The sequence below is a fragment of the Doryrhamphus excisus genome, chromosome 9, assembly GCF_030265055.1.
Source record: "Doryrhamphus excisus isolate RoL2022-K1 chromosome 9, RoL_Dexc_1.0, whole genome shotgun sequence".
NCBI classification, from domain to species: domain Eukaryota; kingdom Metazoa; phylum Chordata; class Actinopteri; order Syngnathiformes; family Syngnathidae; genus Doryrhamphus; species Doryrhamphus excisus.
The window spans coordinates 21,194,666-21,209,551 of NC_080474.1; the positions used below are offsets into that span (position 1 = coordinate 21,194,666).

Here is a 14,886-nt window from a genome sequence, read left to right on the forward strand (position 1 = left end):
CATGTCCAACCTCACAGGGAACATGTCCAAATTTGTTTTGAATATGTAGCGTGAGCGCCATTGTTCTCAAGCACTGCCTCAATCCTCCCAGGCATGGAATTCACCAGAGCTTGATGACATCCATGGAGGAGATGGTGGATGTTAGACTCCTTCACCATCCTTCCTATACTTACGTGTACCTCATACTTGGCTGCTCCATCACCTTCAGCTTCCTCAGCCAGGCACTTGTCATCTTGGAGGTGTGCTTGGGCTCCTTGCTATGTTGGAAAACAGTTGGTGCTTCACAATAGCCACGTTTACATGAAAGTTTTTCTCTTTCCGAATGGAATCTTTCCAAATGACCTTTCCGAAAGCAATGGTATCCATGGAAAGGAATATTCCAATCTCTTGTCTCCATGCGGCGCTATAATCAAGCAGAATAGTCAATGGGGCATGCCCCGTAAAACGTAAACACCAACATCACGTGATACCGACTTCCTGGAGTTTTTCTTCCACTTGTTGGAATAACTCCGTATTGCCAGTTTTTCCTTCGTCCGGTCTTGGAATTTAGTTTAAATCAAAAACAAACTTTCCTTAGCAGTCCAGTGCCGATTGCTGGCCTCCATTTTGAAAAGTGAAGAACGTCTGGAGCTGCGTGTTACGTCATATCTCAGCATTGGCTGAAAGAACGCACCCGGGAACAGGAAAAGATAAAGTTGAATCTTGCTAATATTTGATAATGAAGCTGGGCACATGTTTTATATAGATATGTATTTTCTTTTGGAATAAAAGTGGACTTGTGAATGGCGTATAGAAGGGTTTAGATTCTGTTCCACAGATGGCGCTAATGCACACCAAAGCTGCTTGCCAACCGCCAATAAACAACAGAAGAAGAAGAAGAACGCAGTCTGACAACTTTCCGTTTGAGCGGGTACAAGATACCTCAATCGGATCGGGGAAAGGAATATTCCACCCCTGGGAATCCCATTATATGTTCATTGGGATTGGCACTTTTCTTTGGGAATGAGGTGTATACAAAGGTTACATTTTTTCCGTTTGAGCAAATAACCTGAATGGAATTGGAATATTTGGGTCCATGTATACGTGGCTATTGTCACAGTACATGTAAATCGTGTTTTCCTCAGAGAACCGCAGCTGTCCAATGCAGGCAGAACTCGTGCAGCCACATATCCCGATGCTACCATCATGGTACTCACTTGTGTTGCCAGATATTTAGACAATAATGTCTGTGTGTTACAAGATTTGTCCCTTGAGAAGACACACTGGGATGAAATGTGAGCAGTGTGCTGACTTTTGTGTAGAAAACAAACGCACCTCAGCCAGGAGTACAAGGGCCTGCACGCTGTAAACCGAGGGAGCCGAGGATGAAACCATGGTGCTGGCTTGAGCCATTGTCTCTGCCAGGATGAAGAAAAATGAGCTCATCTGTTTCTCTTTACAAAGCCTCTTAACACTTCAGGGTTGCCCCGCTTTGGACTGAGGCCATTGTGCAAAACAATAACGTTTGTAGGGACAACTAAATGAAAAAATGTTGGCAGAGACTTTACAACTTTGAGGCATAAAGAAGTCCAAATTCCAGATTAGTGGTGCAAGTGCAAGGCACAAAAGCAAACATTTAAATATGTAGCAACAAAACTGCTCCAAGCCTCAACTAAAAAAGTCCAATTTCATCATCAATGCAATTACTGTTGGTTGTGGAACTCGGTCCCACATTTGCTTGCATAACAATGCCTTACAGATATATGAATCACACGTTACCAAAATGGTCTCCATCCGTGTCTGCGTCATCAGGCTCATCTGCTTCGGGGCACACCTGCGGCTGAACTTTGACCTCGAGGCTGCGGCTGAGCCAGCTGGTCTGCTCCAGAGATGACCCCGCGATTCCACCCACGGCCTCCAGGATGCGCTGAGTCACCTCCTGCCCAACGACATCTGTTATTGGATCAAATCCTTACAAGGGTCGTTGTGGGGGGGGGGGGGGGGGGGGGGGTGCTGGAGCCTATCCCAGCTGTCTTCGGGCGAGAGGCCACTCATACCCTATTTTTGTAGTTACAACCTAAATAAGTTGTTTTACCTTTATTAGAGCTCTCTAAATATGAAATAACACCCCTATATTCAACTTTACACTCGTGTCGCTCAATATAGTAGATGAACGAAGAATAAATAAGTCATTTAAGACATTCATTCATTCATTCATTTTCTACCGCTTATCCTCACGAGGGTCGTGGGGGGTGCTGGAGCCTATCCCAGCTGTCTTCGGGCGAGAGGCGGGGGTACACCCTGGACTCTGATACTATTACTGGACTATACCCTATTTTTGTAGTTACAACCTAAATAAGTTCTTTTACCTTTATTAGAGCTCTCTAGATATGAAATAGCACCCCTATATTCAACTTTACACTCGTGTCGCCCAATATAGTAGATGAACGAAGAATAAATAAGTCATTTAAGACATTCATTCATTCATTCATTCATTTTCTACCGCTTATCCTCACGAGGGTCGTGGGGGGTGCTGGAGCCTATCCCAGCTGTCTTCGGGCGAGAGGCGGGGTACACCCTGGACTCTGATACTCATACCCTATTTTTGTAGTTACAACCTAAATAAGTTCTTTTACCTTTATTAGAGCTCTCTAGATATGAAATAACACCCCTATATTCAACTTTACACTCGTGTCGCCCAATATAGTAGATGAACGAAGAATAAATAAGTCATTTAAGACATTCATTCATTCATTCATTTTCTACCGCTTATCCTCACGAGGGTCGTGGGGGGTGCTGGAGCCTACCTCAGCTGTCTTCGGGCGAGAGGCGGGGTCCACCCTGCACTCTGATACTCATACCCTATTTTTGTAGTTACAACCTAAATAAGTTGTTTTACCTTTATTAGAGCTCTCTAAATATGAAATAACACCCCTATATTCAACTTTACACTTGTGTCGCCCAATATAGTAGATGAACGAAGAATAAATAAGTCATTTAAGACATTCATTCATTCATTCATTTTCTACCGCTTATCCTCACGAGGGTCGTGGGGGGTGCTGGAGCCTATCCCAGCTGTCACCCTGGACTGGTGACCAGCCAATCCCAGGGCACATATAGACAAACAACCATTCCCACTCACATTCATACCTATGGACAATTTGGAGTCTAGCATGTTTTTGGAATGTGGGAGGAAACCGGACTACCCGGAGAAAACCCACGCATGCACGGGGAGAACATGCAAACTCCAAACGCTTACAACGAGTGTGCTCAATGGTCATACCTGCAGATCTCGTGTATCCTTCTTATTGTCCAGGTTAGGAAGTCTGTTGACAACTTCATTTAGGATGCTGCGAGGTACACAAGTCAGCAAATTGATCAACAAACAAGAGAGAAGACAATTCCAATCAAAATATGGTATTTACAGCTGTGCTCAAAAGTTGAAAATATGGTTTGTTGCACTTATTCAATGTGTCTTCATAACCCATGTAGTACTTCCCCTTCTTCCATTTGCAGTACGTTTGCTAAGACACCTCTCTGACCAGCCCCCGGGTCGCTTTTATTCAGTTCACGCTTGTCCCGGGTCACCATGACTTCACCCATCTTTCTTCAACTGCCTCCTTGTTGTACATCTTGAAACAGCCACGCCGCATTCTTTCAGAGTCCTGCATGCCAGCTCAAGTTATGTGTGGCTTTTTCTTTGCATCACAAACATTTTTCCTGGCAGTTGTGGCTGAAATTTTTGTTGGCCTAATTAAATCCCTCATTTTCCACTCCACTTTTCACACAGAATCTAGACTCCCCCATCCATCCACTAGGCAGCTGTGAGTACAGATGTGGATAACCATCACCGGGGTATAGCTGAGGAGTAAATTAATGGCTTAAAAAGCACTATATAAAATGTAATCCATCCATTTTTACACTACAATATTCCGATATCCAAACTCTCTGCCCTCCCAAGTAAAAAAGGCCCCCAATATCGAAAGCTTTAAGTCTCGTCTTAAAACCCACTTTTATTCTCTGGCTTTTAACTCAGAGTGAGTCGTATGGTCCTGTGTCTTTTAGTTCTTTGTTTTTATTGTAATTGGTTCTATTTTTTATACTTTTATTGCTTTGTTTCTTGTTTTTAATATTTTAATATCTATTTTATTATTTTATTTCTTAAATGCTCTTTTAGTTTTGGATTATTACTTTTTATTTTTACTCGTCTGTGCAGCACTTTGGAAACTCTGTTTATAAAATGTGCTATATAAATAAAGTGGATTGGATTGGATATGTTCAAATTCCGATGCTTTTTTGTCCACTAACTACTCTCACAGTTCTGAACTCCTTCAAATGATTGCAAAACAAAAATGTGGAATATCAATAACATTCTCTAGGAAATGGCCCCCCACAAAAAAATCAGAACCTCTGCTAGGATATGTAAACTTAGGAACACAAGTGTAAATATGCAAGTAAATATCTGCACAGACCCCAGCAGTAAGAAGTGACCGGGGGGAGCCAGGTTCAGTTGGACAGACTCCCGTAGAAGACTGAGGAGGGGGGCGATGTTCTCCTGCAAGGCTTGAGCTGAAATGCTACGGACAAGAAAATGACAAGTGAGAAATAAGAAAATCCATTGACTGTTTCTCTTTGTCTTTCTTTCTTCTGTATTTTATTTGGACCACACTTATCGGCACAATAAAGATGTTGTGAAAGTGTCCCTGAATGCACCTCCCTGTCATGGAGTGACAATGAGGTGAGAAGTTGGAGATTGTACGTATATGGGGCTCGAATTTGGTAGACTGGTCTGCGCACCAGGAGAGGCGCCCGCATTTTCAGCTTGGTGCAGTGACAATTTTGTGACAAAAACAGCGCACCTGAGGTGTGCTGAAAGCTTGCCGGCTCCGACCTGGTCTATTCTTGGCGCAGGCGAAGCGCACTCTAGAGAGTGGTAAATTAACTGACAGGCGCACAGTGCAGGTACGGCACCAAAACCCCACAGGCCGGCAGTGTCAGGCACATTTCAATGCAACCAGCAATCACTATTTAACCGTCTGAACCAGCATTTATAATACATTTCTGTATTAATTGTCCCATCGCCAGACAAGACAGATCCACTCATCGCTCATCCCTGTGGTTGTGATGGATGCTTTTTCATAGCCCAGATCGCCCCGCCTTCCCTTCCCCTCAGTAACCATCCAATCAGTCCCGTGCATTTAAAAGCAACGAGAGGCGTTCGTGTGATTGGTTAAGATTGCACTCGGCTGTGTTAAAAACGCCTTCTCTCCTCCTTTGCCGCTTGCGCCGGTGGGAGGGATGGAGGCGTGGGTGCGCCGCGCTGTGCTCACAAAGTGCACTGGCCACACTGTGTGACTCTGGGGGGACGCTATTGTGGCTCTGTCTGCCATCTAAACAGTGATATGTGGCTTGACAATTTTTTTTTTTAGCGTCATTAAGACGCTAAAAAATGTATCAGAATTAATGAAATAAATTCGTCACCACCGCTTCCAGGCTATTTTTGATGGCCCTGCATTTAGTCTCATTATGTACCACTTGAGTAAAGTTTTCACTTGTACGACAGCTAAGAGTTCTTAATGGTACTTGACCAGTTAAACACTTCAAAATAAATCACGTAGGCAACGGCTTGACAGTGGAACACATCATTTAAGCTGTGATTGATATGGAAAGGATCGTGGTCTACTGAAGATGGGAAGTGCCAGACGTGTCTTCCATCACTTACCTCTTGATATAAGCGTAAGAGAACTGCAACATCGGGATGTCTACCAGGGTTGACTTCTAATGAAGAGGAGACAGACCAGAAAGAAGGTTTGCAATAACAGAACTTCAGAGTGTCCGTTTATTGTTTATTGTCCTACCTGATCTCCTTTGAGCTGATGAGGCTTTTTCACCACCTCTTTGACCAACTGTAGGACTGTGTCTGTGTGGAAGTTGTTCAGTGACTTCACCAGATCCACGATGGTTAGATGGGACTCACTGACCACAGGTAAGACCTAAGAGAGAGAGAGAGATAGAGTATCACGTGATGTGTTCAAATGCTTCGGGATACAGTAAGTTCTTACATTGTTTGTGTGCCTCCTTTTACTCTTCCGGCTGCGCCACGCTGCTCCAAGCGAAGCCATCAGCGGGACCCCATACTGACCAGTCAGAGGAACAAGGAACTGTAATATCCGCTGCCGTAGAATCTATAGAGCAGACAGAGATAATGGATGCTGTTACTCCATTTGTTAAATATATTCAGTATCTCAGGAAAAGTGAGTAAACCCCTCACATTTCGGCAAGGACTTTTAATTATTAAATTAAATTAAATTAAAAATTAAATTAAAAATTAAATTAAAAATTAAATTAAAAATTAAAAATTAAAAAAATTAAATTAAATTAAATTAAATTAAATTAAATTAAATTAAATTAAATTAAATTAAATTAAATTAAATTCAATTCAATTCAATTCAATTCAATTAGCGCAGACCTCACAGCTAGGAGACCAGGATTCAATCCCGCCCTCGGGCATCTCTGTGTGGAGTTTGCATGTTCTCCCCGTGCATGCGTGGGTTTTCTCCGGGTACTCCGGTTTCCTCCCACATTCCAAAAACATGCTAGGTTAATTAGCCACTCCAAATTGTCCATAGGTATGAATGTGAGTGTGAATGGTTGTTTGTCTATATGTGCCCTGTGATTGGCTGGCGACCAGTCTAGGGTGTACCCCGCCTTACGCCCGAAGACAGCTGGGATAGGCTCCAGCACCCCCGCGACCCTCGTGAGGAAAAGCGGTAGAAAATGAATGAATAAATTAAATTAAATTAAATTAAATTAAATTAAATTAAATTAAATTAAATTAAATTAAATTAAATTAAATTAAATTAAATTCTTGCTGAAATATGATGGGTGTGCTCACTTTTGTGAGATAGTCTATGTATCTACGTATACGGCATCAACTACACACTTTGGTGCTTTTAAAGAAGACAGAAGAATTGTGCTTGCTGCTCTGTGCGGTGTCAGGGGCCCGCTTGTGAAACTCTTCTTTCATAACCACGCCCCACAGCAGCGCCATGCTACTGAGCATGTGCGGCAGCGCTTCGATCACAGCGCTGCGTGCATTGCGGACATCGACGGAGTCACAGACAACCATGGCCTAAAGATACAGACAGGAAGAGGAATGTATGTTACATTTACAGTCAAGAATCAGTACTGGACTTTTGGGTTGGTGTGTGTGTGTGTGTGTGTGTGTGTGTGTGAGTCTCACTCTCTTGCTGTCCAGTAGACAGTAGTGTGTAATGGTGGTCAGGCCTTCCACAAGGGTCAGTGGGTAGTCCGGTGCAATGTTTTCCTTCCGACAAGTCGCGCTAACAATGGAAAAACACAAATCAACCACTGATTATGAACTTAAAAAAGCGGTACAACTTGGAGAAACTGTTCAAATCATGTGTGACCTCAGTTCAAGGACCATCTAAAGGATTAACTAGGTTTTTCAACTATATTAGAGCCCTCTAGACAAGAAATAACACCCCTAGGGTCACCTTTACGCTCGTATTACCCAATATAGTAGACATAATAACATAATATTTGGGATTACTGTGCCTGTTATGAGATAATTCAAACCTGCAATAAAAGCCTGTTGTTCCAGCAATCAAGTCTGGTGCTTGTGTGTCTCACCGAACAGTGTACCAGTGTACAATACTACATCACATCAGAATGCCTGGAGTGGTCTGTGTTATTTAGCCATTTATATGCTCAAAAGTGTTTCATTTAGGCAAAAAAAAAGAATTTGCTTAAATGTGATTTTAAACAAATATATTCATCCACCAAACATTATTTATGAATTCATACATTTTTGAAAAAAACATGATGCCAAAGTGGATTTATTTAACTTTGTTAAGATAATTTATTATGCTATAAATAGTAATGTTGATTAGTTCATTTTAATAATAAAAATACATTTTATTTGTATGGCACTTTTCAGAGTACTCAAAGACGCTTAATTTATTATTGTTAATAATAATAAATTAATGTATTTATTTATTTATTAATAATAATTTAGTAACAATATTAATATTATTCATTGATAATAATATTAAATTATTATTAATATATTATTAATTATTTTATAGCAAATTTATCACAATACTGTATTCTCTATATGATGTGTGTGTGAACATAAGATATTTTTACCTCTGGCTTGTCTTTCCTCCGTCATGCTCATAAAGCTTAACCAGTTCATCCAAGTTCCTGCAAATCTGATTTAAGACTGGGGCAACAATGATGCCTAGTGAGCGTCCCAAGTACGGCAATGAGGAGCACAGCAGCGACACCCAGTGGGGATGCATGGCGTAGCCATACTGTGACTGCAGAGCCCTGGCAGCGGCAGAAACGAACATTCCTTGAGCGGTGATGGGGTGACTTTGGACATACTGGGCTGCCTTGATGGACTGCTGGAACTGGACAGCAGTGTGCCACCCCCGGGTCAGAGCGTTGCTGCCGGTCGGGGATTCCGCGGGCTGACCGGACGCGCTGCCTGATGCGGTTGCGGATGCAGCCCCGCTGGGCCACACGCGGTATTCCAAAACTATGAGAGCTTGGAGGAGTTTCAGTAATTCCACCTGCAAGGGGTACTGCTCCTGTCCTTCTCCCTTCCCAACATTGACGAGACTCTCCTCAGACAGGCCGCCCTCGTCATCTAGCAGCTCCAGAACCTTGGATTCCCCCTTGTCGGTTCCTCGTTGGCTTATGTACATAGAAGCTGAAAGTGTAAGAAGAGCGTATTGCTGCACTTTACATCGTGCCAGGAGTTTGCGGATGTGCTCCAGGCTCCCCTCCTGTCCTGGTCCCAGGCAGGCCAGCTGGTTCACCATGCGTGTCAACACTTCCACGCTTTTCACCTGAACATCCCTGTTCCCCTGCAAGTCAAGAGGCCCGAGGCTCATGTAGGACGGGTAATGCGAGCAGATGAATCGCAGGCACAAGTTCATGAGCAGTTCAATGAGAAGAGACGGGGGCACCGAGGGGCAGGACGAAGGGGAAAGTAAACAGCCGTAAAAGCTCATGCCATCCTGAGCCTGCTGGTGGCGCTGCAGGAGGTTGGAAACCAGGTTTAAGTGTGCTGCAGAGCTGGTGTCCAGGGACGTGGAAGACAGCGCCTCCACCAGAGGACATTTGGCGCTGCTTCTCAGCAGGCTGTCAAGCAGGGCCAAGCCTTGGAGTAAATGGGTCCAGCCGCCTGCGGCATTGTAGAGAAGCACATGATGGAAGAGCGATTCGATGGCCTCTTTCTTCTCGCGCTCCTGCTTTAACAGACGAGATCTAGCCATGGCCTCCAGCTCGAGGTCCTCGTCATCCTCGCTTGACAGGGAATCAGACGCCTGCGTGCGTTCGGACTCCACCCTCTGCAGGCCATTGACCATTCCTCCTTCATCGGTGCCCGAGCCAGAGTTCTCCGTGGACACTTGGGCACCGCTGGTGTCTGCTGATTCCGTGTGCTCGCTCTTCACGGCGTCGTCTTCCTCCTCCTCTGCATCCTCCTCCTCCGTCACCTCACTCTCAGTCCTGGATAGCGCCAAAGCGTCCTCCAGACCGGTCACCTCTGGACCGCTGTCTAACTGCACCCACAGGGATTCCCGGTCCACGACGTTGTGGACATTCAAGGTGTTGACCTCATTAGCCACGCCGCCCGCTAATGTACCAGACGCCTTGGCGGACCACCGGCTTCTGTTGCTTAGAACTTTTAGGTTGCCTTTAAAAAGGAAAAACATGATGACAGAACAGATAACAGATGAACCCAAAAGTACAACAAAACTAACAAACTCACCAGCCGTCAGATTTTGTTTGATGGTCTGAACGGAGCAGCGCTGAGTGGAGGGGTGAAGCAGCAGGAGCAGGATCGGCTCCAGGATCCGGATCACGTCAGTGAGGGACAGGGCTCGGACCAGCCAGCATTGAGCCGCTGCACTTACCGAGCCGTCGGTGCAGCTTAGACTCTCCACCACAACACACAGAGATCTGATGGAGAAGCAGTTTCAATTCAGGACTCCAGAGGAAGAATATTTTGTGAATTCAATACCAAAGATGTCGTTGACTCCAACAACTTATTTATACGTCTTTTTATGCAAGAGGTGAAAAGATGTGATGCTGCAACTCCCCACTAATGGACTTGCCTTCAGAGCAATTTCAAGACATACAAATGGCGGCTAGGTGGTAGAAGTGCATTTGCCAAGAGCTCGGCAGAGATCATGTGGAGGTAAGAAACACACATGACAGGAAGGAGGAATTATGACAGTGTGAATTTGTGTTGTTTATGTAGTTGTTTGGATATTTGAATGGTAACAAGAGCAAAATATATTTGTGCCAAAGTGAACGTTATAAAATAATAGTACATTATATTTGTATAGCGCTTTTCAAAATACTCAAAGACACTTTACAGAAAAATGGAGTTGAATAAAAGCAAGTAAACAGAGTAAAAGATACGTTAAAATACAACATTCATTCATTTATACACAGCTAAAACATGAGTAAAAGCGGGGCGGGGCACAGCAGTCAGATATAAAATTATTAGACATATTATTAAATTATTCATTCATTCATTCATTCACTACCGCTTATCCTCACGAGGGTCGCGGGGGGTGCTGGAGCCTATCCCAGCTGTCTTCGGGCGAGAGGCGGGGTACACCCTGGACTGGTGGCCAGCCAATAATCGCCAGGGCACATATAGACAAACAACCATTCACACTCACATTCATACCTATGGACAATTTGGAGTGGCTAATTAACCTAGCATGTTTTTGGAATGTGGGAGGAAACCGGAGTACCCGGAGAAAAGCCACGCATGCACGGGGAGAACATGCAAACTCCACACAGAGATGGCCGAGGGTGGAATTGAACCCTGGTCTCCTAGCTGTGAGGTCTGCGCGCTAACCACTAGACCGCCGTGCCGCCCATTATTAAATTAATTATTAAAAATATTAGACATTAAAAACAGATTTAAAGAGGTGGCTTTTTAGTTGTTTTTTGAAACTGGGAAGGTCAGGGCAAGCACGGAGCGAATGGGGCAAAGAGTTCCAGAGGGTGGGGGCAGCGATGGAGAAGGCTCTGTCTCCCCAGGTTCGGATCTTGGTCTTACAGGGGAGTGCCAGGAGGTTGGAGTCTGAGGAGCGAAGGGGACGCGGGGGATTGTGTGGATGGAGGAGGTCTGTGAGATATGGGGGGGGTCAGATCGTGGAGGGCTTGTGTAGGTTATGAGAAGAAGTTTGACGTGAATGCGTTGGTGGACGGGAAGCCAGTGGAGATTATGGGTTATGGGTGTTGTGATGTTTTTGGGACCGATGATGATAATATCTGTTTTGTCACTGTTAAGTTTTTTAAAATGCTTGAAATATACAATATGTTTTCACAAAAAGCTGTTTTTCACCCTTTTCTAGTGGGGAACTGCTATTTTCCTGGAACTGACCTATGTTCTCCTGCTCATTACTTAAGAACAGAAGAGTCTAATGTTTCTTTTGGTTGGTTCCATCTTTCTATAGCCATTGAACACAATATTCTCCAATTGGAGCAGTCATTCATTCCATGTGTTGAACTTCACTAACATATGATATACACTAACCCAGGGGTCGGCAACCTTTACTATGAAAAGAGCCATTTTACCCAATGCCCACTGAACAAAAATAGCCTGGAGCCGCAAAGCATATAGTATGTTTAAAACAACATTGGAGGGAATTTGGGGGTATCAAAGTAGTTCAGATAAGAAAAGACGAGTTGGAGTACTCTTGCTAGTATTGGAGATACACTTACATACATAAATGTATGTGTAAACTACTGTAAACTTACCTGATTTGTTTACTCTGCCGCAAAAGAGTTCCCATGCCGCTGTTTTTAAATGATTTCCAATTTATTTATTAGAATTGTCAAATAAGTATTACTTATTTTCCTTCATGTACTGAACTGAATAGCAGTCAGAACTCACTCAGGATGCATTCATGGTCTCAGACAAAGTTGGATTTTTTTTAAACTCATTACAAAAGACATGCATTTTCCCCATTCAGGTGTTAAAATATTCAAGCATTGCAAAGGGAGCCACAACAAAGACGCTGAAGAGCCACATGCGGCTCTGGAGCCGCGGGTTGCTGACCCCTGCACTAACCTGTCAAAGGAGCGACTGTTCCTGTTTGTGTGGATCTCACGGGTCAGGTGCCAAAGGATTGTGAAGCGGTGTAGAGCTTCAAGCCTCACGGCCTGGGTTAGAAATGTACAAGTCACGATTCACAAACGCTGATTTGCTTATTAGCAGTAGTTAAAAAGCAGAAATGAAATAGTAGCTTCTTTCTTGCGGGAGTTACATTCACCTTTTCCTTGTGCAACAGCGCCTGGCAGATAATGTCCTCACAGATGGTTGCTGATGGAGCCAAACAGTGAAGCCGGTGAAAGAGTTCCACGCAGGAAGTGTGCTGGTCTCGACGCTCCGTGTCCAGCTGGCTCCAAAGCACTTGAGCAACCCTCTGTGTCAAAACACAAACACGTCAGTACTACATTTACTTATCCGGGTCGCGCAAACACGTCCCAAACCTGATAAAAGTCAGTGCCCTCCTCTATTGCACAAAGCAAAGCGGGGTAAATGGGGGGCACGGTGATCATCTGCAGCTGCCCACTCAGCGGGTTGGAGTCTGACATCTGGTAGCGTCTCTTCTTGTCCTGGATGACCAGTGCTAAGGACTGGGAGTGGTTGATCAGCTCCAGTAGAGAGGACACCGCGGTGTGTTGAATTTTGTGGTCCCTTGACATGCAGCAGAGCGTCATCAAAGACCTGAGCCACACGGGCAAGGTCTTCATGTCACCTCCTATGCATGAAGGACATAAATATGTTGGATATACTGTACTTCAGATTGACGATAATACACTGGAAATAAGTCAACATACAGGTATGACTATGCTGCAACACAAGTGAGTACACCTCAATAGTGTGAGCACCACTGCCTTAATCCTCTTGGGCATGGGATTTATCCTCTTCCGTTTTCAGTGGCTAGTGAATCCATACTGCTATAAACGCTGTACACTGACTACTCTGAAGTATATCTGACTTAAACTAAGCACCTTGAGATGATATACAGTAATATAAAAAACAATTGGACTGACCTGTGTGACCAAACATGTCCGCGTGTAGAGCCAGAGCCTCCTCTTCGCTCAGGTAAACGGGGAAGGTGGTACACTCCAAGAGCAGGTGGCAGGTGGCCGTGAAGGCCTGTCGACACGCCTCAGAGATCTCGGCCCTGCCTCGCGGCCTGTAGCCGGCGGCCCAGTCCAGGCAGGGCCCCCGCTCTTTCCTCCTCTCTGATTGCTGGCTGTCCAGCCCAGGCTGAGTTTTCACTTTGTTGGGAGCGAACAGGTCAGTCAGTTTGTCTTTCATTTCCAATCCTCCCATGCTTAGTAGCGACGTCTTATGGTCCGCAGAGGCAGAAGGATGGGGCTTGTCCTCCAGTCCACCCACATCCTCCACCTGTACCAGCAGGTGTCTAAAAAAACAAAAATATAAAGCTTTTATTTTCAAAGATGTATGCTCATATTCTATATGAATTATACGCTGACAAATAACACGTATCTCACCTTGTGGCTAAGAATGCCAGGATGTCCTGCAGACATATTGTTGTGGTGTTGACGCTGCCTCCTCTTCTCCACACTCCATGACCATCTTTGAGATTCTCCTTGGAGCCCATGACAGGCAGGAGGTGCTGCTCCGACGGCGAGGCGCTGATCCCCAACCCGCTGTCCTCTGATCTGAGTGTCGGGTATACGCCATCTGCAGGCTCGACCTCAACCCCGTCTGCGTTGAGCTCTTCATCACCACTGTGACCATTACCCTCTCCGACGTTGCCGTTTCTTTCTCCGTCTTTAATGTCCTGGTTAGCCGTTAAACAATGCGTCAGGTAATGAAGCGCAGAAAAAAAAATCATGGTCAAACTTCTACCTGAGTGGATCTGCCATCCTCCTCTTGCACATCTAACTCCGTCTCTTCTGTGTGGGCTCCCGCCTCAAAGTCTATGAAGGCCACAGGCATCTGGATCTTACTCAGGACTTTGAAGCAAGCACGCAGGCCCTGTGTGACATCCTCTAAGCTAACAGACTCCATGTGGCTGTGCAGCGTCCGCAGCATGGTGCCCAACATCTCAGGAAGGAAGTGGGACTGGATATCAGCATGGAGCTCCTTTGGAAGATAATATGGGCTTCTTTTAGCATTTATTCATCCATCCATCTTTTCATTGCTCGTGAGAAAGCTGCAGGCTTTGCCAGCAGACTGGGATGTGGCTTAATGTTTCACACAACGGAACCTCTACATTTAAATACTGTCCAATTATATCAGTATCTGTAAGACAGCCACTCATTGCGTAGACCAGGGGTGCTCATTAAGTCGATCGCGAGCTACCGGTCGATCGCGGAGGTGGTACTGGTCGATCGCTGGTCGATCGCGGCGTGACATTAAAAAAATATCATCCCAGCATCAATGCCGTCACTTGATTGACATACAGGGCAGCCATTCAGATGACAACTGAATGTTGCCCTTCGGGCGACCAATCAAATCAAACGACGTCTCTAAGTGCAGCAGAACTTACGATGTCAGCCTATCATCCATCCCCGTTACTTGATTGACATACAGGACAACCAGTCAGATGACAACTGAATTTTGACCTTTAGGTCACCGCTCATGCGTAAACAACGATGCAAAGTGCTAAGCTAGTCGGCGAATTGCGAGATTTTAAAGCCCTCGCTAAAGTTTATGGTCACTAAAATGAGTGAAGGAGCTGGACCAAGTAAAAAGGCAAAAACATATCACTTCCATACGGATATGGAATATTATACGGATATTGTGATACGGATATTATCCATGACTGATAAACATTTGGAAGTGTGCTTGAGGCTGGCTATCAGCAG

General features: G+C 44.8%; 1 protein-coding gene across 2 annotated transcripts in view; it reads right to left on the minus strand.

Moving 5' to 3' along the window:
- dop1b (DOP1 leucine zipper like protein B) overlaps positions 1 to 14,886 on the minus strand; it is a 28,267-nt gene that overhangs the window by 4,136 nt on the left and 9,245 nt on the right. For both annotated transcript variants that reach the window (XM_058081476.1, XM_058081475.1), the window contains exons 13-29: positions 13,925 to 14,161; positions 13,564 to 13,856; positions 13,096 to 13,472; positions 12,529 to 12,800; positions 12,309 to 12,461; positions 12,107 to 12,198; positions 9,782 to 9,972; positions 8,149 to 9,706; positions 7,223 to 7,322; positions 6,923 to 7,111; positions 6,042 to 6,164; positions 5,838 to 5,972; positions 5,702 to 5,757; positions 4,452 to 4,556; positions 3,263 to 3,329; positions 1,759 to 1,918; positions 1,315 to 1,397 (exon numbers count right to left, since the gene is read on the minus strand). In XM_058081476.1, the coding sequence (XP_057937459.1) occupies positions 1,315 to 1,397; positions 1,759 to 1,918; positions 3,263 to 3,329; positions 4,452 to 4,556; positions 5,702 to 5,757; positions 5,838 to 5,972; positions 6,042 to 6,164; positions 6,923 to 7,111; positions 7,223 to 7,322; positions 8,149 to 9,706; positions 9,782 to 9,972; positions 12,107 to 12,198; positions 12,309 to 12,461; positions 12,529 to 12,800; positions 13,096 to 13,472; positions 13,564 to 13,856; positions 13,925 to 14,161 (4,191 nt within the window). The remainder of the gene's footprint in view (positions 1 to 1,314; positions 1,398 to 1,758; positions 1,919 to 3,262; positions 3,330 to 4,451; positions 4,557 to 5,701; positions 5,758 to 5,837; positions 5,973 to 6,041; positions 6,165 to 6,922; positions 7,112 to 7,222; positions 7,323 to 8,148; positions 9,707 to 9,781; positions 9,973 to 12,106; positions 12,199 to 12,308; positions 12,462 to 12,528; positions 12,801 to 13,095; positions 13,473 to 13,563; positions 13,857 to 13,924; positions 14,162 to 14,886) is intronic.